Genomic DNA, 21012 nt, shown 5'->3' on the forward strand with positions numbered 1-21012 from the left:
CTTGTGGTTAATAAAAATATACACCCCTCTATAATCTGACAGTTTTAATTACAGCTCCCTGTTCTCCAGTATAACCTTGTTGATATACATGTCCCCTTCCCCCATGTTTTTTTTTCTTTTTCACACAGAGAGCTAGTACATTTCTGATGCACACATGGTTCTTAATGCAGTTTGGGGCTAGACCTCAAGAGTCTGGGAGGCTCCAAGTAGCGCACCCACCCACCCTACATGAAATGAGAGACACTCACAAGAACTAATTGGTGAAACATATACATTTATATTGAAATATGCACTAAACAGTGAGCTCTACCAGTCATCAATGCCATTTTGCCAAAGCAATTATCATCACTTTTTCTGGTGGTGGGGGTGGAAAGTTCAATTGGCTACCAGTAAATAATAATAAAAAAAGAGGGGAGAAAGCACCCTCCCAAACTCCCAACAGCAAAAGGTCAGGCTCCAAGGAGTTTCTACACCCTTGAGCCAGCATGCTGCCAGAACCACAATTCTCTCCTGTGGGCACAGGGTCCCTTTGTTGCAGTCACACACACACACACACACACACACACACACACACACACACGACAAGAGAAAGACAACATTCCTTAACCTTCTTTCACACTTTTTCTTGGCTGCAATAAATATAAAACTAGCAATATTCATATACCACTGCACAGACGAGATTCTGGGCTGCAGCATACAACTGTAAACAGCAATGAGATTAGAGGGAAAAGCCAAGTAAAAGCTCAAGGCGGGGCAGTATATGATGCACAAGACATATTCCTGGCTTACCAGGAGCACTTGGCAGCCAAGCACATCCCAATATTAGGATCTTGTTTGGGGATACAGAGGAGCAGGATACATAATGTCAGCACTTGCAGATGCAACAGGGTTCAAATAGGGCAAGGGTTCAAATAAGGGGTGGGGCGGGATCTACAACATTCTCAGTCTTGTTAATGAGAAGCTTCTCTTTGTGACAGGACAGACAGGAAGATACTGACCTGCCTTTAGGTCGGATCCAGGGCAGCAGGCAGGGGAAATGGCAAAAAGCAACTGAGGCAGACCCGAGAGAAGCAGTTAGTTCAGGGCCAGGTCTGTGAAGGGGAGGAACATCTTCCAAAAGGAGCATTTGGACCACAAGCAGTTGTTTCACTAGCATGGAGGGAACACCAGAGAGGTATTTCAGGAAGAGTTAGGCCAGTGCTACCTTTTCCACAAAAGGGTAAGCAGGAAAGCCCCAGCAGTATATGGCCAGCTCAACCACGGCCATCCCCAGCTCAGGATTCCAGCAGACACTGTTCTCCCACCATTCTTTTGTGGAGTAGGAGCTCTGTGCTTTTTGCATTTCCCCACCTGTGCTGGAGGAAGTCTACAGGAGCAAGGTAATTGGGGGAGGGGGAGGGGATAAATGCTAGGATAAAGGCCTACTTGGAAGACATCAAGTGAGCGTGTTCAGAAAGTGAACTTGCTCCCAAGAACCTTCTGATATGAAAAAGCATTTCCACGACAAAAAGAGCCACTAAAGTCTCATGCACAAGACTTTTTTTGGGGGGGGGGCAGAAGCACATGTTAGACCTATGCACGATTGGCTAAGTTTAAATAGCTGATGTTGCTGAACTAGCTCAGGTAAAAGCAGACCATAGATGGAAGCATATTTGTTTTTTTATTTTTATTTTCAGATTCCTAAAACCAGAAATCTGAAAGAGGTTTTCCCTTCATGGGAAAATCTCTCCCATCCATGTAGACATGAATTAAGGCTTTATATCCCTGGTAATCTCTATACAGGAATCCCCAGAAACATGTTTTCCACACTGGACCCTTTCCTACTCAACAGAGGTAACGGCTATAGCTCAATTACGTCCCTCGCTGTCAGAGGCCTCATGTGCTTGAATAAAATGCTTGTACAGGACAGACCCAACCAAGAAACACAACCTTGGGCCTTGTAAAGCTTCAGCCTACTCCTGGCCTTGAGAGAAGGTAAATGAGCAAGGATTATGATGTTAAGAGGGTAGGGGAAGTAACAGTCACTTGCTTTTTGCTCTTTCTTTTAAAAAGAACACAAACAGCTCTGCAAAGCATTCTGAAGCACAATATGGAACAACGGGAAGAAATGTCAGTTTATATTGGCCACTGTCCGGACTCCAAGGCCACTGGGCCTTTTAAGAGCTGGGAATGTTGAATCAAAGCACACAAAAGGGGGAAGGGGAGAGAGAAGAGAGAACAAATGGTTCTACCAGGATGCAGAAATTGGGCAGTCCCCTCTTCCTCAGCATAAGAATGACATCCATCAAGCAAAAATGAAAACAGGCTGAGTTAAATGAGTCCACTCACTTAACACATTAATTTTTCACACGTCTGAAGTTGTCTGATGTAGCTTTATCCTGTTTTCTGTTGCTGCCAAAGCCAGAAAAGCAGCTAAGATCACTTAAAACAAAAAACCCAACCCCAGTTAAGTATAAAAACTCTCCAAACAATTCCAACTTTTAAAGAAGCAGGCTACTTTCAGTTCAGGAAGTGGAATGTGAGTGCAGCTAATGAGCTCAGACATTTAGGGGCTATTGGAATAATAAGCCTGGCAGGACACTAAGGCGAGGAAACTGGCAGAGTGACAGCAGAACATGAGCAACGGACAGGTGACAGGAACGTTCACACTGTAAACAAGAAATGACTTTAAAGTATCATCCTTCTTCGGTCAATCTAAACCACCCTCTGCAGGTGGCTCTGACTGACTGAGCTGACCCATGTGCTGCCATCCCAGCCACCGCCCCCCCCCAGACCCCTTTCCTTTCCAATGCTAAACACAACACCCAGTAACATTCAACAATGGAAAGCACTTTGAGTAAGGAGGATTCTGTAGTGCCAGGATAAAAAGAACTGCGCTGATGGAGCTGGGGTGTCACGGACACAGCTGGGATCAGGCCAAAGTCGCCTGCTTCTCTTCGGGGGTCTCCTCCAGCAGCTGCATGATCAGTTCATGGAGGGGTTTGCAGATCTTGGCATAGCCGGCACCCGATAGGTGCAGAAAATCAAACATGTCGTGGCAGGAGATGGTGCCATCTGAGTGCACAAAGCCGGCATCCACGTCCAGCAGCTGGACATTGGAGAGTTTGGGCAGCGAGGTCTTCAGGAGCTGGTTCACCTTGCCGTTCTTCTGCCGCAGCAGGTTTGGCTTCTCACCACGAGGGAGCAGGCCCTTGAGCATGGAACAGGACAGAAGCATGTGAGAAGGCGCTCAGTATTGTAAGAATAAGAGTTTGGATTTGATATCCCACTTTATCACTACCCGAAGGAGTCTCAAAGTGGCTAACGTTCTCCTTTCCCTTCCCCCCCCCCACAACAAACCCTCTGTGAGGTGAGTGGGGCTGAGAGACTTCAAAGAAGTGTGACTAGCCCAAGGTCACCCAGCAGCTGCATGTGGAGGAGCGGAGACGAGAACCCGGTTCCCCAGATTATGAGTCTACTGCTCTTAACCACTTCACCGCACTGTAAGAAGCATGTTCCCGAAATCTCGCCCAGGCATCTCCCTGTGCACTGACTCTACCCAGGCATCCACATCATCATCTCTCTGGGACCTGGCAAATGATGCTGCATAAACCATCTCTCTCCTTCTCACCCACTAGGAACCTCATCATTAAGAAGCACGTGACAACTTTTATTCTCTACCTGCATGCAACTGAGTTTTACTCAGAGTAGACCCACTGAAATGAATGGCCATTAATTTCAATAAGCCTATTCTAAGTAAAACATAGGTGAATAAGCACCCTAGGGTTTGTACCTTCCTCTCCCATTTTTTTTAAAAAATGATTTATACATGGACTATTCCAACGCCTTATTATTTATCAATTTTGTATACTGCCCTTCATCCAAAGATCACAGGACAGTTCACAACATAAAAATACAAAATGAGAGCACAAAACAGGTAATAAAAACAAAAACAAACCAATAACCCCCCCAACTGTGCAACTGATACAAAGTTCTCAGTGCCCTTATCATAATTTAAAGTGAACAGGAAAGGAATATGATTAACTAATACTCCATTTTCTAAAATAATGAATCAACAGTTCAATTGCGGCTTATGTGTGTTATAACACGTGTGATTTCAACTTTATGTGGCTGAAGGCTGGCCGGTTGAAATCACACAAATTAAATGAATGGAATGTGGAGAGCTTAAAGGTTCTTTTTGCACAGGGTTTTCCTGGCAATGAAAGAGCTTTTGACCATTCTCCCTTGCTTGACCCACTCAGCGCACAGCTCCAGAAAGGATAAGGATGTTTGCCAGGAGGTGGTTTGAGTATAAGTATGTCTATATGTGTGAACACAACCCCTGTGTGATTGTACTGTGTTCAAATGGCTATTCAATTTGTAAAACAAAACAGATAAAAACCACAATAAGTTTTACAGTAAAAATAATGAAAATTGATGTTAAAAGGATCAGAGAAACTGAAACAGCAAAACCCACCACTCCGTTTGGGAGAACATTGCCAATCTTAAACCTCACATCAAAATTGGAAAAGTCTCCCCACTCTAGGGAAAGCGTTCCACAAAAGACCTACTTCCTTTTAAATTCTGCACATCTAGGGAATTATCCTCAGCTATTATATAGGATTTAGCTGATCTGCTATGACAGCAGCTTCCACTCTTGAAGCACAAGAAACCTTTCCCTAAATAAATAATGGTCAAGGCATTACACCCAGTGCTCCTTCTTTCCTCTGCCTTGGCCAAGAGAAGGCTTCAGAGACCTACTATTCCCAGAAGCATCCCTGCAAGAAGGAGTGGCACTGCCCTTCTCTTCTCATACTGCTACTACCATTCCTCCTGGTCAAAGAGGAGCTTGCAGAAAGTGCACACATTCCCAAAGTTGCTACTTGTTCTTTGACCACAGCAATGCATACCAGCACGATTATCTTGGCCTGAGGCTGCCGCGTATTGATGAGCCTTGCAATGGCCTCTATTCCACCAGCTACTTCCTCTGCTGTGTTTTCATGGTTATTTGTTCCAACCCAAACAACAATGACCTGTGGATGAAGAGAAGGGACAAGAGAAAGAACCCACGCAACCTCAAATGAAAGAATATTGTATTATGCATTTAATATTTATTTGCCGTATTCATACTACACCTACAGAGCAAAGTTCTGTAGACATAAAATATATTTAAAATACAATTAACAGACAATAGTTACAGGATACCCCCCCTAGAAATTCTCAAATGTTCCAACTGCACCTGAATCTTCTGGCCTGGAAATAGTTGCCAAAGCAGCCTGCTGTTAAATCCCTCAGCAGGCTACTGCTGATGCCTCCCCCAGACTTTGGTATTTTTGACAATATCACTCACAGCCTAGGCCTTTGCTTCCTTGCTAGTTATAAATTACAATGTACAAATGTAATATATACAACAGACAAACACACTGGCATGGAATCATTATGTGCTTATCAGCGCAGAACTGTTTCGGTGGGACCAACAGCCAGCAAACTCTTCATTTGAAAAGAGAGCCTCCACATACACACAGTCATTACCCCCAGCTTACCTTGGGTTTAATATTCTCCAGTTCACCATTCTTCAGTCTCCACAAAACTTGCCCCGTTGTGTCCCCTCCAATCCCAAAATTCAGTGCGTGTAAAGGTGAAAAGAGTTCTCGCCATATCTATAACCAGAAACCAATTCACTCTTTTAGATCACCCTTGAACAAAAGCAGAATTTTTGATCATAGTCTAACCCACCGGTAAGGTATCTGTTGTTGGGTTGTTGTTTTTTAAAAAGGATAGTATCTACAGAACCTGGATTGAAGAACCTTCAAAGCTCTTTTCTGATGTTGCTGTCTATGTGTAGCATTAAGAACATGGCTGGGATGCGAGACTGTGCCTCTTGGCCCCACACTAATATTGTGTGCAGTCGCAGGCCCACCCATACAGCTAACGGTATGTGGAGATCTTCAGAAGAGAAGCCTTTGCATACAGCTGTACACATGAAGGTCTCCTGGGATCAGAAGTGTTGAGTTGTGGGAAAGACAGATGAAGACACAGCTCTTAAAACAACCAGCTCTTTATTTCAGCTCTGAGTCCTGGACTGCACAATAGCTTAGCCGGCTGGCTTATATAGTACTCAGTAACTTGCAACAGTAACAAAACTTCCCTTAGTTACCCAATCCGTGAACAGCAGTCTCAATCCTTCATTTGCATGTTGTGGACCTGAGTGAGAACTGCAGCCACTGTGGGCAGGGTAAGAACTGCAGCCACGGTGGCCAGAATGAGTACTGCAGTCAAACTTAATACATGACCTGAGTGAGAACTGCAGCCACTGTGGGCAGGGTAAGAACTGCAGCCACGGTGGAACCTCAAAGGTGATCTAGGTCAATGCCCTCCCAATGGAAATATCCACCATGCTAACCCTTCACAGATATTATGCTCAACAGATGGATGCCTAGGAAGTTGGGCCAAAGGGATATGTGGTGTCAAGCACAGGGTCAAAGGCTCCCTTTTCCTTCCATGGGTTGAGCCCTATGCATGGTTTTCAAAAGAAGGCTCTGTCCATTGTTGGTGGACTGTCAACATTATGTAATTGATGGAAAGCAAGTGTGTTAATATAACAAGCCCCACAGCCTCACCACTCAGTACCTCGTATTGCTGTAGCAGCTGAACCATGGAATCCCCCACAAACAGCACATCAGGTTCCTTGTCCTTGCAGTCCAACACAAAACGGTTATGCTGTATAAAAATGAAGCAAAAGCATTAAGACAACCAAGCAGCTTTCTTGCACCCAGAGCCAATTATCTTTGGACTTACAATCCTGACTGCCTCTCAACTCTGCCATTTTGCTGCTGATATTTCCTTACTGCAGATGCCCACTACTATGGTGAGGACAGTAGTGAGCACACATACACATGGCCCCTGCCACTAGCAAAAGGAATGAGAACTAACAGGTAGTTGCAACCAACCTTTCTCCAAGCAAGTGTCCTAACAAGGGAAGATATGTCTGGCCAAAACTGGTTACTAATGCCCATTTACAACTTGTCACTTCATTCTCGCCTTGCCAAACTGATCCTCCTCTATTCTTTGTCTTGTCGTTTTTGTTTGTAAGGCTGAGAGCAGGAGCCATCTCCTTTTAACTCAGGCATCCCCAAACTCCAGCCCTCCAGATGTTTTGGACTACATTTACCATCTTCCCCAACCACTGGTCCTGTTAGCTAGGGATCATGGGAGTTGTAGGCCAAAACATCTAGAGGGCCGCAGTTTGGGTTTGTGATACAATCTATGTATGAAAAGCAGAATAATTGTATAATATCATTAATTATAGGAAGTCTACCCAGTCTTGAGCATATTGAGCTTCCTTAAGGCATAGGTCGGCAACATCCGGCCCATGGGCTGGATACGGCCCACGGAGGCCATTTATCCGGCCCACGGGCTGCCAGTGAACCGAGCCGCCCACTCGTCAAGTCCCCCGTGCGCTCCGCTAAGCCGTGGCAGCACAGCACGGGGACTTGCTGAGTGGCACTGGAAATCATGTCTGCACAGCCGCGGATATGCGCAGAAGCCATTTCCGGTGCCCCAAACATGGGCAGCGCGGCGCCAGAAATGGCTTCTGCGCATGTCCAGCCCATGGACGTTAGTCTGTTTGAATCCTCCGGCCCACAGCCGGAAAACGTTGCCTACGCCTGCCTTAAGGCATATTGTAATAGAGAACAGTCATGCAAAGCAGTACACTGTCTTCAACTCTCAGCAATTTGACATGTAAACTGAAGTAAAGCCTCCAGCACTTTCCAATTTGGGATTATGTTAAGAATGGATCTACTAGTATACCCTATAGGCAAGTCAGCCAGACAGTCTTCACAGAGACTGCCACAAAGACTGTGCCTTTCACAAAAGAGCTATAGTGGCAGCAGTGATCACTATCCCCTCAAGTGTCGTACAGGATAGAAAAACCCACTCAACCCTGCTACAGCATAACATGGTTTTTTTTACCTGTGACATCCACCTGTCATCTCCCTGAACATCTTCAGCTGCATGTGGAATTGCTGCTGGGTTTGAGTCACCCTGGCTCATCCTATCCCTGAGAAGACAACAGTTTCAGCATGCCCTATTCTGTAACAGTGAGATCTGTCGTATGAACGAGTTATACAGAAACACATATATTAGCACAATTATTCCACTCGGGGTACATTTCAGATGTCACAAGGCACCAAGCATGTTTGAAACTATGTGAAAGAACATGCATTTACCACATGTGAAAAACTGCAAAGCACCTTGCCTGTACTGTACATGTAAACAAATAAACGTGTGAAGCCGTACTTTTATATCTCGGACCATACCGCGAAGAAACACATGGGTCAACAACATAACGGAGCAGAAGAATTTGCACGGCAGTCAGTCAGAGGAGGGAACAGGTTCTGAGATGGAACAACAGATGAGGAAGGACACAGATACTCGCACCCGCCTTCCCACGCCTAATATTTTAAGATTTCAACCACGACCCCGAGCCCCCACCTCTGCCGCGGCAAGCCAAAACAAATGAGAAAGGTGGAAACCAGGTGAAGGGTTTCCGGCTCAGCTCCGAGGGAGCCCCCCTGGCCATCAACCTCAGGCGACCCTCGGTGCCTTTCGGCCAGGCGCCAGCAGGGGCGCAGAACGAAGGCCTCCCGCCAAGCCTCGTTGCCATGGGAACCCCGGTGCAGCGGGGAGGGGGGGCCGGGAGGGGGTTCTGGGGCCCACCCTCCTGCCCGCCCTTGTTTGCCCCCCTCCAGCCCCAGAGCGCATCCTCAGATGAGGGCTCCGCGAGCGCGCCGACCTCCTCTCCTTCCCGCGCCGGGCCTTCCGTGCGGGGGGCGTGCGTGCTGGGGAAGGGGCGGCTAACGGAGGCCCGCCCTACGGCCCATGGGAAAAACCGGCCCGACCGCCCCTACTCACGCCGGCGGCGACTGCGGCTCCCCCCGCTCCTCCATGGCGCTCGAGTCTCTTCGCCTCTCGACCCTCCTCCTCCTCCTCCCTGATGCTCTGGCGGGCGCACCCCTCCCCCCAGCTCCGTCTCCGGCCGCCCCTGGAGTGCGCCTGCGCAAAGATCTGCTTCCGCCCTGCGCCCTTTTCGCTAGCGAATCAGTTTCGCCCCCGGGGAGGAAATCCCGCCCATTTAGAACTCCCGTTCCGCTATTTTCAACTGGATCCTCTAGGGGGCGCACCTCGGTCTAATACGGCGCGCCGGAGGGTTCATGCGACCTACGCTACTTCAGCGCCTTTTCTTTTCTTTTCTTTTCTTTTTTTGCGGAGTCTCACCCGGCGCCATATTGAGAGGAGGAGGAACTCTAGGCTTGCGGGAGGAACCAGTGGGCGCGTGGCGGTGACATCACCGCTCAGGCCCATGACGTCACGATGAAACGAGTGGCGTTCTGGATGATGCCATAGGTTTGGTGTCCCGTAGTGTGAGTTTGAGATTTTTTTCGCAGCAGGTAACCAGTGGGTTCTGTACAATTATGTTCTTACTCAGAGAAGGCCAATTAAAAATAATGGGCATGACTAACCTTAGCCTATGAATTTCCAGGTAGGTACCCGTGTTGGTCTGACGTAGTCGAAACAAAAAAAACAAAAAAAATTCCTTCCAATAGCACCTTGGAGACCAACTAGGTTTGTCATAGGTATTGTTCCTTCAGGTATCTTCAGATACTTCTTCAGGTATCTGAAGAAGTGTGCATGCACACGAAAGCTCATACCTATGACAAACTTAGTTGGTCTCTAAGGTGCTACTGGATGGATTTTTTTTAAATTTTTTGTTTAGCCTAAAAATGTTTCTACTCTTAGTTTGATATAGCCCAATATATTACTGGTGTCACTAAGGACTAAGTTCTTTAAGTTCTTTAAAATGTAATTGGAAAATCAGAAATTGCAACTTGTCTGTAAGCTGCTTCCTTTCTGGATCTGAACATAAATTACCATTGAGACATTTCTATTTGACATGAAGTTATAGCTACTATTGTGTTATAAGAATTTTAAGATTGTTCTGATATGTCCAACTCTTAGTGTGATTGTTGTTCCAGTATGGGACACAGTACGGTCCTGAAAATGGTAATCAGTGTCATTGTCTCTCCACCATTTCCCTAAAACTGTCTGTGGCTCATGGTCCTCCACAATAGCAAAAAATAGTTTCCAGTTCTAGGAAAGGGAGGGTGAGGAAGAGACATATAGGAAACCACACCCTGCAGTCAAGGACAAAAAACATGTAGAGAAACCCAGCCACAAAGATTTGGAGGCTGCCTGGCGTGTTATATTTTGGGTGGCTAGTCTACACCACCTGTCACAACTCCATTTTTCCACAGGTCATTTTCTCCTGACCACATTGTTAACCATCACCCATGGATGTATAAATTCTCAAGAAAACACTTCATGCATCTGATGAAGGAGACTACTCAAAAAACACTTGTTCCATAATAAATTTGCAAGTAAGGATGGGTGACTCTTGTCAATTTCAGTTTCTCTCAGTTTCTCTCTTCCAATCTTGTTCAGTTATCCAGGAACAAAGACGGATTCTTCGTGGCATACCTGGAGATGCCAAGGACTGAATCTGGAGCTTCTGCATGCTAATAGTCCTTCCCTTTCTCTAGCGTGAGGAGATATAACTTATCAAATGCATGCATAAACATCTAAAATAATACAAGCAATAGAACCTAATAAAAACAGGTATAACTCAAAGCAAAATAGCATTACGACGTGTCTTAATAATTAGTTCAGCCACATCATCTGGTAAATCACTACAGAAAGATTCTGGGAGCAGTGGGAAAGTAGACAATGGAATGATTCCCATTAAGTTTTCAGGAATGTTTTCCTCTACTACATGGCAATTGATATTCATCTCTCTAATTGCTTCTTGCTCTCATACCGTAGTTATTTTCACATTGTATCCTCACAAGCACTGTATTTACATGTTTCTGCAATTGTTTCAATTCCTCCATCACCTTCCCTATAAAATTGAGAAAGTTTTAAAATTCATTTTAGCAACTTGAGAGCCGAAGGAAGATAATAATCACATGAATTAGACTTCCACACCCCTTAAAGGAAAGTGACTCAAAGTCAGAGACAGGGTGGGAACAGGAGAGAGAAGATCAAAACAATGTTTTAATTATTAATAATTATTAAGCTGCTTAAATTTGGGTGATGTGATACAAGTAAAGGCAGTGCTCATGCACTGGCCCTTTAACAGTAGAATAGGACCTATTGTGCAGAAGGTCTCAGTCTCATTTTGAAACCCACACCACTCCCCTAACCTTAGGAAATGGATAAAGATTAAGGAGATATGGATAAGAAAACTGTTAAAGAAGATTTTAAAAAATGAAAACCGGGGAAGGGGGGAGGTTGAGGAAGCCCTCAAAACATGGTTTATGGATACTGAACTGAAAAAGTATTCCCCCCCCCTCTTTTCATGTGTTCTTTTCTTTTCTTTTTTCTTTAATTGTTCCTTTTTTATCTTTTTTATCTTTTTCCTTTTTAGTATAGTTTTTCTTTTTTAGTACGTGGATAAATAGTTGGGTGGACACTTTCCTTCTTTCTGCCCTGTTACCCTGGAGCTCTCTGGTGGCAGAGGGGGGCTCTGGGGCGGGGGAGAGGGAGGAGGGCATAAACCCAATTATAAAATGGACCACCTTCGACTGTCCACCTGCACGGGATTCTCTTGTGGCAGGAGAGGGCCCGTGGAGGGGGTGGGTGGGAAGAAGGTGGAAAATATGTTATGTTTGTACTGTTTTGTAATGTGTAAAATCAATAAAATTTATTTATTAAAAAAAAATGAAACCCACACCACTCAGCACAATTTCTCTGTAATGCCTGAATCAGAAAAGGCCGTGGATGATGCAAACGAGTGCCTGGGAACAGTTAAGGCAGGCATCCCCAAACTTCAGCCCTCCAGATGTTTTGGGCTACAATTCCCATCATCCCCAACCACTGGTCCCGTTAGCTAGGGATCATGGGAGTTGTAGGCCAAAACATCTGGAGGGCCGCAGTTTGGAGATGCCTGAGTTAAGGGCTAAGTGTCAGGGGGCAGCCTCCAGCATCTGCCACCTGAGGCAATTATTACTTGGCCAAATAGGGCTGGCCCTGGAGAGAATGGTAGCCAAGCATGTTTGTTTGTTTTTATAATAAAAAGCACCATAAGAGGTGCAGTAACTGAAAGGTTAGAGAGAGCTTAGGGGTACTTTAAGGTAAAAATAGGGCACTTGCAGCAACAGCCTTTGTCAGAAGATTGTCACTTTCCACCCTTGACCTAAGATGCTGTACACACAAGCTTATAACATGGTGCATGGTTTTCATAGAATCATAGAATCATAGAGTTGGAAGAGACCACAAGGGCCATCCAGTCCAACCCCCTGCCAAGCAGGAAACACCATCAAAGCATTCTTGACATATGCCTGTCAAGCCTCTGCTTAAAGACCTCCAAAGAAGGAGACTCCACCACACTCCTTGATGGCAAATTCCACTGCCGAACAGCTCTTACTGTCAGGAAGTTCTTCCTAATGTTTAGGTGGAATCTTCTTTCTTGAAGTTTGAATCCATTGCTCCGTGTCCGCTTCTCTGGAGCAGCAGAAAACAATGTTTCTCCCTCCTCCATATGACATCCTTTCATATATTTGAACATGGCTATCATATCCCCCCTTAACCTTCTCTTCTCCAGGCTAAACATACCCAGCTCCCTAAGCCGTTCCTCATAAGGCATAGTTTCCAGGCCTTTTACCATTTTGGTTGCCCTCTTCTGGACACGTTCCAGCTTGTCAGTATCCTTCTTGAACTGTGGTGCCCAGAACTGGACACAGTACTCCAGGTGAGGTCTGACCAGAGCAGAATACAGTGGTACTATTACTTCCCTTGATCTAGATGCTATACTCTATTGATGCAGCCCAGAATTGCATTGGCTTTTTTAGCTGCTGCATCACACTGCGGACTCATGTTAAGTTTGTGGTCTACCAAGACTCCTAGATCCTTTTCACATGTACTGTTCTCAAGCCAGGTGTCACCCATCCTGTATTTGTGCCTTTCATTTTTTTTTGCCCAAGTGTAGTACCTTACATTTCTCCTTGTTAAAATTCATCTTGTTTGCTTTGGCCCAGTTGTCTAATCTGTTAAGGTCATTTTGAAGTGTGATCCTGTCCTCTGGGGTATTAGCCACCCCTCCCAATTTGGTGTCGTCTGCAAACTTGCTCAGGATGCCCTCAAGCCCATCATCCAAGTCATTGATAAAGATGTTGAATAAGACTGGGCCCAAGACAGAACCCTGTGGCACCCCACTAGTCATTACTCTCCAGGATGAGGAGGAGCCATTGATGAGCACCCTTTGGGTTCGGTCAGTAAGCCAGTTACAAATCCACTGAATGGTAGCATTGTCTAGCCCGCATTTTACCAGCTTCTTTACAAGAATATCATGGGGCACCTTGTCAAAGGCCTTGCTGAAATCAAGATAGGCTACATCCACAGCGTTCCCTTCATCTACCAGGCTTGTAATTCTGTCAAAAAATGAGATCAGATTAGTCTGACATGACTTATTTTTCAGAAACCCATGCTGACTTTTAGTGATCACAGAGTTTCTTTCTAGGTGCTCACAGACTGTTTGCTTAATGATCTGCTCTAGAATCTTTCCTGGTATTGATGTCAGGCTGACTGGGCGGTTTTGGACATGAACTGCATCATGGCCCACCCCTTACCTACCATTTGAAGTTTCTAAACATATATTTCAAACACAATTGATGAAATAGTTCATATGGATATTGTCAGGGGGACTCCCTACAGGGAGCCTCCCCCCCCCCCCCCCGTCATCCTGACCAGCACTTCGCCCAGTGACAGCATGAGCAGCAAGTTAGGAGGAGGGAAGGAGGAATGGAGTGGAATGGAGAGAAGGCTCAGTGAGGCGTCTGAGCCCTGGCAGTGCTATGGGGAACAGTGTGTGCAGGAGGGGCTCAGAGACACATCAGAGCCTTCGCACCGCTCTGGTCGAGGGTCAGCGGATGAGGGGCTCAGCGAGACGTCAGAGCCCAGGCACTGCCTCAGCCAGCAAGAGGGGAGACCTCTCATTCCGGTGCCCAAATTGAGGTGCGCGCCCACACGTAGGGCAAAGGGGCAGCATTTTGGTGTGCCCAGACTTTTATGCTGGCCGAAAAGCAGACAGAAGCCATTGCCGGGTTCTGAATCGGACTAGGCGGTCATGTTTTCTGCTATCTCTGCACTGTAAGTAGTATGCACAATAAAACTCTTAAAGACAGCGTGGACTGTAGCGTCTTTACTCGAGAGTAGCCGCAACAACCCCCTGACAGATATGTTAAGCATTGCATGATATAGTATGGAGCTGTAAACAGAATAATGATAGTGTTTAATTTCAACCTGTTCCATTTGGCACATATTTCATCTACTGAAATCTCAGGATTCCCATCTTGGTTTGGCAAGTTATCTGTGGCTGCTTCTTTTTAAAATGTTTTAAAGTGGTTTTTCCAAAAAAAAACCATGAGAACATAACTCCCCTTATTAAACAGTTCCCCTTACCTGCCCCCTCCCCCAAGCCACAAAGTCCTATGGGGAAATGTTATTCCAAAGTTTCAAACGCAAGTCTGGTGAATGCCACTGTAATTGATGTTCTGTCAAGTATATGATGAAAGGGTATCATGTCTCTATAAAATTGTTCTCATTTCTCTTTCCAGCTAAGGCTTTAACTTCTTTGGTCAATTTTTCTGAGAGTACTATAGTCCATACTTTTTGCTTCCATTGTGAGATTTGTAAACATTGCAAAGATTTCCAGTTTGGGGCAACAAGTTGTAGGGCTCCTACTAAAAGAAATTAATCAGCTATTTATATTATATTATATTCATACATTTTTCCGAAGTGGCTGTAATCTGTCATACACTCATCAGTGTTCCCACGTCTTTACACCCTCTTTAGCTAAGAGGAGAAATAACTTTATTAATATGACTACTGTAGACTACACCTCAAAGGTGTAAAATGCTGTCTGTGTAGTACTGTAGCTAATTTTCTTTTATAAGTATGGACACTGACTTTAAGGGCCTCTTGGCTCACGGGCTCTGCCAATCTACCTCTTCAATTACTGCCTCTAGATCTGATTCCCAAGTGTGTTTTGTCAAATTTGTTTGGCTTAATTGTATGTCACTAGCTATTTTACATATTATTGCTATATCCACAGCTTCTTGATGGCATAGAACAGTGATGGGCAAACTTTTGAGCTTGGTGTGTCAAAATTTGCCAAAAAACCGAGCATAACTCAGGTGGTGTGTCACTTCAAGAAAAAACCCATAATTCCGCGATATTTATAGTTTAAATAACAAAAATGTATAATTGTAATATATAACTGTATTTAATAAACCAAAAACTAATTATGTAACCTAACCAAACCAAAAACCCCTTCTTTAACACAAAGTGAGCTTTTTTGGAGGAGCTGCTGACCAAAGTTTTGGAGGTTCTTTTGGGGGGTGCAAAAGTTGCTTTGCTTTTTTGGGGGGGATGCCCCAAAGCGCTGCACTTTTTTGGGGGGGGGAGAGAACAGAAATAAATGACGAATAATACCTTCGCTGGAACCCAGCACAGAACGGGTTAAAAAACGAACGCTGTTACACCCAATCATAGTCTGCCAAAGCGCCAGAAAAAAAGCAGCACAGAAAGTTTTAAAAAACCAATCTCTGGCTACCAGCAACAACAACAAAAAAGGATCCGGGTTTTAACAGCAGAGACAAGCTGTAGCGGAGACAAGCTGTAGGAGGAGCAGGAGAACAAATGGGGGGGGGCAACAACAGCACGAATTGCCCGATAGGGCGCGTGCCAGCAGTGAGGGCTCTGCGTGTCACGTCTGATACGCGTGTCATAGGTTCGCCATCACTGGCATAGAAGCAGCTGCTCATTAAAGCATAAACTCCTCCTCCTGAAAGAGAAGCTTGGTCTCCCCAGTTGACCACCATTTACCTTTATCACCAGTGTTATGTATTGGTTTAATTTGTGTACATGAGTTTCTCTGCTAGTCCTGTAAGTACCTTTACCGCTCCTGGGCGATTCAAATGGGTGCAGTGACAGTTGCTATTGGTTAACTTGTTAGCACAATTTGGATCCTCACTCTGATAGGTTCCCGCCAAAATCTAAATGTATCCTTTCTCCAACCCCTGCTCCTGAGAGTATAAAAGGAGCTCACCCTTTCCCTCCAGTTCAGTCAAGATTCCTACTGCAATAAAGAAGACTGTTCTTGTTATACTTGACTCCTAGCAGTTCCTTGCTAGTATGCTGAATCACTATTCTGAGCTGACTTCACGAAGAGCTGAAATCACACTCACGACATAACAACCAGTAGCAAAGGGAGGATGATTACTCCCATCTCATCCTCAAAACATTCCATGTGAAATGGCTGCGATGTTATATTCAGCCCCCGCCATGGCGAGCCTAACCAGAAGCCCAGGAAAGGCCATTTCTAATAAAATTACTTTTACTTCATTGTTTTAAACAAATATTCCCCTGGACAGCACATAGAAATTAAGATACACACAGAGAGAACTTCTTTTGATTTCAGGACTTGTTCTGGGTCTCCATAGGCTGATTAATGCATTTATTTGAAGTATTTCTATACTGATTTTCAGGCAGACCTGACATAGCTGTTTACCAAAGATTGAAAGCATTGATTTTAAAAAGTGCATTAGAATAAAATGAACAGAGAACTGTTTAGAACGAGCTGCAATTGCTGCTTCTCTGCTACTTTCAGAATACACTAGGCCAGGCACCCCCAAACTTCGGCCCTCCAGATGTTTTGGACTACAATTCCCATCTTCCCTGACCACTGGTCCTGTTAGCTAGGGATCATGGGAGTTGTAGGCCAAAACATCTGGAGGGCTGCAGTTTGGCGATGCCTGCACTAGTCCTTCAGAAGCAGCTAGGTGGGGGCAGTTGGGTGAGGGAGGAGCTACCACTAGGAGCTGGAGGGTGGCAGCTCCCCAAGCTGCTTCTCTTTCTTTTCCCTGCCACTTGAGAAAGGCTGGTGGCTGGGAGGATCATCTCCATCTCTCCCACCATAAACATGGCTTCTTCCTATTCCTGAGGCAGTCCCACAGCTACCATCCTGGCCTCATTATAAGGCAACCGTGGACAAACCACTTCTTATGCCTATCCATGAATTCTCCCACTTACAGATTGTGGAAACTAGTTCAAATGACAACTGGTCAGCAAAATATAGGTACTTGGCTGTCCACCATCGCTATTTTCCCAGTTCTGAGCAGCCAATCCTCCACACTCCTCCTATCTCATGGAGAAAATCCTCAACTGTACTACGGTAATTCACTTCCTTCAACGTGGCAGTGACTTTAAGAGATTTATGTTGTTAAGCCTGGGGCTCATATGGTTATCTCTTAACAAGGGACTGAGATCCTCTCTATATCCTTCTTGAAGCGTTTAAGGATTGCATCTTATTTTAATGTTGTCTTCGCATCCTTCTGGCTAATGGCTCAAGGCCCTTTCTCCTTTGGCCATAACAAGCTCTCTCTCTCTCTCCCCCACCCCCACCCCTGGCATCCCTGAAGTCAACTTGCTGTTGTCATCACCCAGAACTCCCTGCAGAGCACACGTTACAGAAGAAGTGAGGGAAGAAGATAGTTCTGTGGGAAAGTGGGAGCATGAAGGAAAGAGAGTAGACTGGCTGTGATGGTTTCCAAAAGGTTTTAAAGCTGTAATTACATGTTCATCAGTGCAGAGACCTCAGCTGAACTGTGAAAAGTTAAGTCAGGCAAATGACCTGTCCCTTGCAATACACACACACTATCTCCTTTCCTCTACATACGAGAGCAGCTGGCTGAAGATGAATATTAAACAAAGGCTGTGTCAATTTAATTCCCTTTTCAGGAGGCAACTGAAACTCACCTGTCCCTTATTTTCAGGGGAGCTGAAGCTCTAGTGTTGCCACGGGCAACAGTTGGGCCACTTGAAGCTAACTCAGTCATTTCCCTTGGCAACCATGACAACAAAGTTCTCTGAGACAGCCTTAATGAATGAAAGATGCAGGTAGATGGCATCTAATTGGAACCAAACCCATCAATGAAGGGCAAGGTCAGATAGTTTGGCTCATGTTGCCTGACCCATGAGGGCACAGCAGGTTGTAGGATTGGTGTTTTTTTTTGGTCTCGGGGGTTTTGCTGTGCAGATTCCACTTTTGCCAATGTCTGCAGTGTTCACAGCTGTTGCCCTAGTTTTCTCTCTCCAGCTCCCACCCACTCTCCTGTGCAACGGCTGCCTACCACCTGCAATGCATATGAAATTTATTCCTTCCAAATCCATGAGCTTCCCCTCTCCTTGAAATAACAGTGCCAATAAATCACCAGTGATCAACATTTGTGAATGAACAAATCTGCTATTGGAATATCTACCCCTTCCCCACAAAATCCAGCCAGCAGTAAGCTGCCACCCAGGCCAGTAATTTATTCCTAGCTGCATCACCATCACCATTTATTAAACTTACTAGTTGCCTTTTTACTTGCCACTGCAACTCAGAGCGACTTTCCAACCCCTGCCATACATTAAAACCAGGGGGGGGAATGCTTTGTAAACATCCCACCCACCCTTAAAGGCCATAGATAGTTAAAAGTAAAAGGCCTGGTTAAAAAGGAATGTTTTTGCCTGACATTTGAAGGTACATAATAAACTGCTTGCAGGAATAGGGGCACAAGGGAGATGGCTCAATGGCAGAACATGGGCTTTGCATGCAGAAAGTCCCTGATTCAATCTCTGGTGTCTCCAGTTGTAGCAGACAGTATGGTGGTGCTCACCTGATGTTACTGCTGCTTACAGTGGTGGCAAAGTCAGTGCAGTGCAAAAGCACCAGCAGGAGTGCCACTCTGGCATTGTCAGCATGTCTATGCCCCCTTTCCCAGAAATCAGTAGCAATGGTCAGCTGAGTGCCACAGCTCCACCACACCAAGTGCTGCTTATGCTCAGACAGGGCTGGGAGAAGACTTATACCTGTCATTATGCTGTCAGTGGCTCCCGGCTGGTTGCTAAGGAAAGTATAAAGACAAGGAAAAGTTTCTGACAGTACTTTTAAATTCCGATCTGTATTTAAAGCTATAGAACCCAGCCTCCTGGATAATGGCGTCGTCCACCTGCCCTGCCTCTCCCACTTCCTCATTCGTCATTCTCATTGTCTCCTCTACGCATGCTGCTACGTGCCCCCTGTCTTTGAGATCTTTGCTCTCCTACTTTTAAGACTTGCTGGGTTCTGGAAGATGGAGGGCCTGGAATGCTTTCTAATGACAATGTATCAGCTGGGTGTTTTTCCGGCTCTCCCACGATTTCCCAGCTTTCCCTCTCATCTGCCTCAGAGCTGCAACCTCCCTCAAACTCCTGTTTTAAATCTATACCGTCTTCCTCCTCCTCCTCCCTGGAAGGGTCACCATTCCTCCTCTGCCCAGTCCCTGACAATACCTGGCATTCTGGAGAGCCATTGCCACAGTAAGTCGACATCATCAACAACCAAGTTGGTAGCCACTGTCTCATCTTACAGCAGTAAGTTCCCTTGATGAACTGTGAACAACATGAAAAAGCCTTTATTTTTGTCTGTTCTGAACCTTCCAACTTGCCACTTTACTGGACCCCTTTTTGAGTCCACGGCTCCCTTAAGCAACTACATTCTTTCTGTGGCACCCCTGTGGGGGCTCAGGAGCCCAGTCATGTCACCCCTTGCCTGCAGAGCTGGCAGCCTCGCACCCTTTTTTGAACACTGTCCCTTGTGCAGTGTTCCCTCAGCCTCCTTTCCTCTCCCTGAGAGTCCTCTGGGCAGCTACTGCGGCAACAAACAGTTGTGCAAGCCTTTGGGAGGCAGAGACACAAGAGGGCATCAGAGGAGGGAGGGAAGGAAAGAAAGAGGGACAGAGGCCTGTGTTGCCCATGGCACCCCTGACCACCATTCAAGGCACCCAAGGGTGCCATGGCACACTGGTTGAAAACCACTGGGTTCAGGTGTTATGGAAGAAGAGTAACAAAAAGCTATCTTTCTCCACTCTGTACAGCTTTGTAACATCCCATCATGCTAAAATGAGACTGCCAGATGGGAGGGAGAAAAATGGGACATAGCTGCGATGCAGGAATTAGGTTGGGAAAGAGGACCAGGTTCCTGTACCATTAAACATACACAAATAAGATGGGTTTAGCCTAATCTCTGGGTATGAGGATGAATTAGGCTGTTTAGTAAGCAGGCTACAAAGATGAGCAAAATGGTGTGGGGGTTGAGGATTTGCCTTAACAGGCTTTAAAAGGCTTGCTTTTGTTTGAAGACTTTGGTATTTTTCATGAATTCCCTAGTTCTTGAGAAGATGTAGCTGTACTGGGCTGGATTCCTTTGGATATGAAAGCGAAAACTAGAGGCTTACAGTGGCTTAGCAACATTTATTTTATTTAAATACAAACATATAAGCAAAGTACAGTGGAAACAAATCAGCTTCTACAACAGGGAACAAAACTGCTAGTCTTGCAACAAATTCAAAAGAGCTGCTTTTTCAACAATACAGAGCTGTGCCCTAGACTTGGATAATAAGGGAGAATGAGGATAAGTATTTTATGTGTTCATCTGAGGAAGGGGAGCCTCATTATTCCCCAAGAAGTTGCGCATCTCCCTGTAGTGTCCTCCTTTCACTGTCATTTTTTGGGGGTTGTGTGAATTATAAGAGAGTTCTGGTGTGACTTGTTTGTTTTGTCCTAGAAAAAAGGTATTATGCTGATGTTGCTGCTTTGCATTTTTATTCTAGACTCCAGAGGATAAATGTCTGCATTTATTTTTGCTGGTGGAGCGAGACTATAGACTTCTCATCTTAAAATGACTGTGAGGCTGGAGACGACAAGCCTGATGAGTTAGCTTTGTGGGTCTTTGCAAAGGGTGTGTGACCCAGGCAGTTCTGCTGGCCTATGCCCCTTCCCTGGCGCTGCTTAAACCTGTGATATTGCTTGTCCCTACTAGGCTGTTTCTTCATGCTGTGCTTCTTGCCACTGATGATTCCAAACCAAAGCCAATGTCTCTCTTTATGTAGAATG

At 45.4% G+C, this 21012-nt stretch overlaps 1 protein-coding gene and 1 long non-coding RNA gene across 4 annotated transcripts; one reads left to right on the forward strand and one right to left on the reverse strand.

The window, feature by feature from the left end:
- Positions 1-257: 257 nt before the first annotated feature.
- On the reverse strand, positions 258-9037 carry PAFAH1B2 (platelet activating factor acetylhydrolase 1b catalytic subunit 2). 3 transcript variants are annotated; one of them, XM_035140178.3, is made up of 7 exons: positions 8896-9037; positions 8281-8378; positions 7954-8041; positions 6610-6699; positions 5523-5639; positions 4890-5012; positions 258-3190 (listed from the first exon to the last, which is right to left on the reverse strand). In XM_035140178.3, the coding sequence occupies exons 3-7, from the start codon at positions 8032-8034 to the stop codon at positions 2912-2914; spliced, it is 690 nt and encodes a 229-aa protein (XP_034996069.1). In that variant the 5' UTR covers positions 8035-8041; positions 8281-8378; positions 8896-9037; the 3' UTR covers positions 258-2911. The 3 variants fall into 3 exon arrangements, with proteins under 3 accessions (XP_034996069.1, XP_034996070.1, XP_034996068.1); XM_035140179.3 differs by having other exon boundaries at positions 7954-8088; XM_035140177.3 differs by lacking the exon at positions 8281-8378.
- Positions 9038-9397: 360 nt separating this feature from the next.
- LOC148683511 (uncharacterized) lies at positions 9398-10425 on the forward strand. The gene is made up of 2 exons (XR_015947138.1): positions 9398-9523; positions 10296-10425. It is a non-coding gene; the product is annotated as an uncharacterized LOC148683511 (long non-coding RNA).
- Positions 10426-21012: the final 10587 nt, after the last annotated feature.

This window comes from Zootoca vivipara, chromosome 14 (assembly GCF_965207765.1).
Source record: "Zootoca vivipara chromosome 14, rZooViv2.hap1.1, whole genome shotgun sequence".
NCBI lineage: Eukaryota > Metazoa > Chordata > Lepidosauria > Squamata > Lacertidae > Zootoca > Zootoca vivipara.

Coding starts and splice junctions, on each gene's coding strand:
- PAFAH1B2 (XM_035140177.3), bottom strand. CDS start 8,930: ATGGAGGAGCGGGGGGAGCCGCAGTCGCCGCCGGC. Junction 5,640..6,609: donor AGCTGCTACAGCAATACGAG/GTACTGAGTGGT, acceptor TTCTGGTTATAG/ATATGGCGAGAACTCTTTTC. Junction 5,013..5,522: donor TGGAGAATATTAAACCCAAG/GTAAGCTGGGGG, acceptor CTTCATCCACAG/GTCATTGTTGTTTGGGTTGG.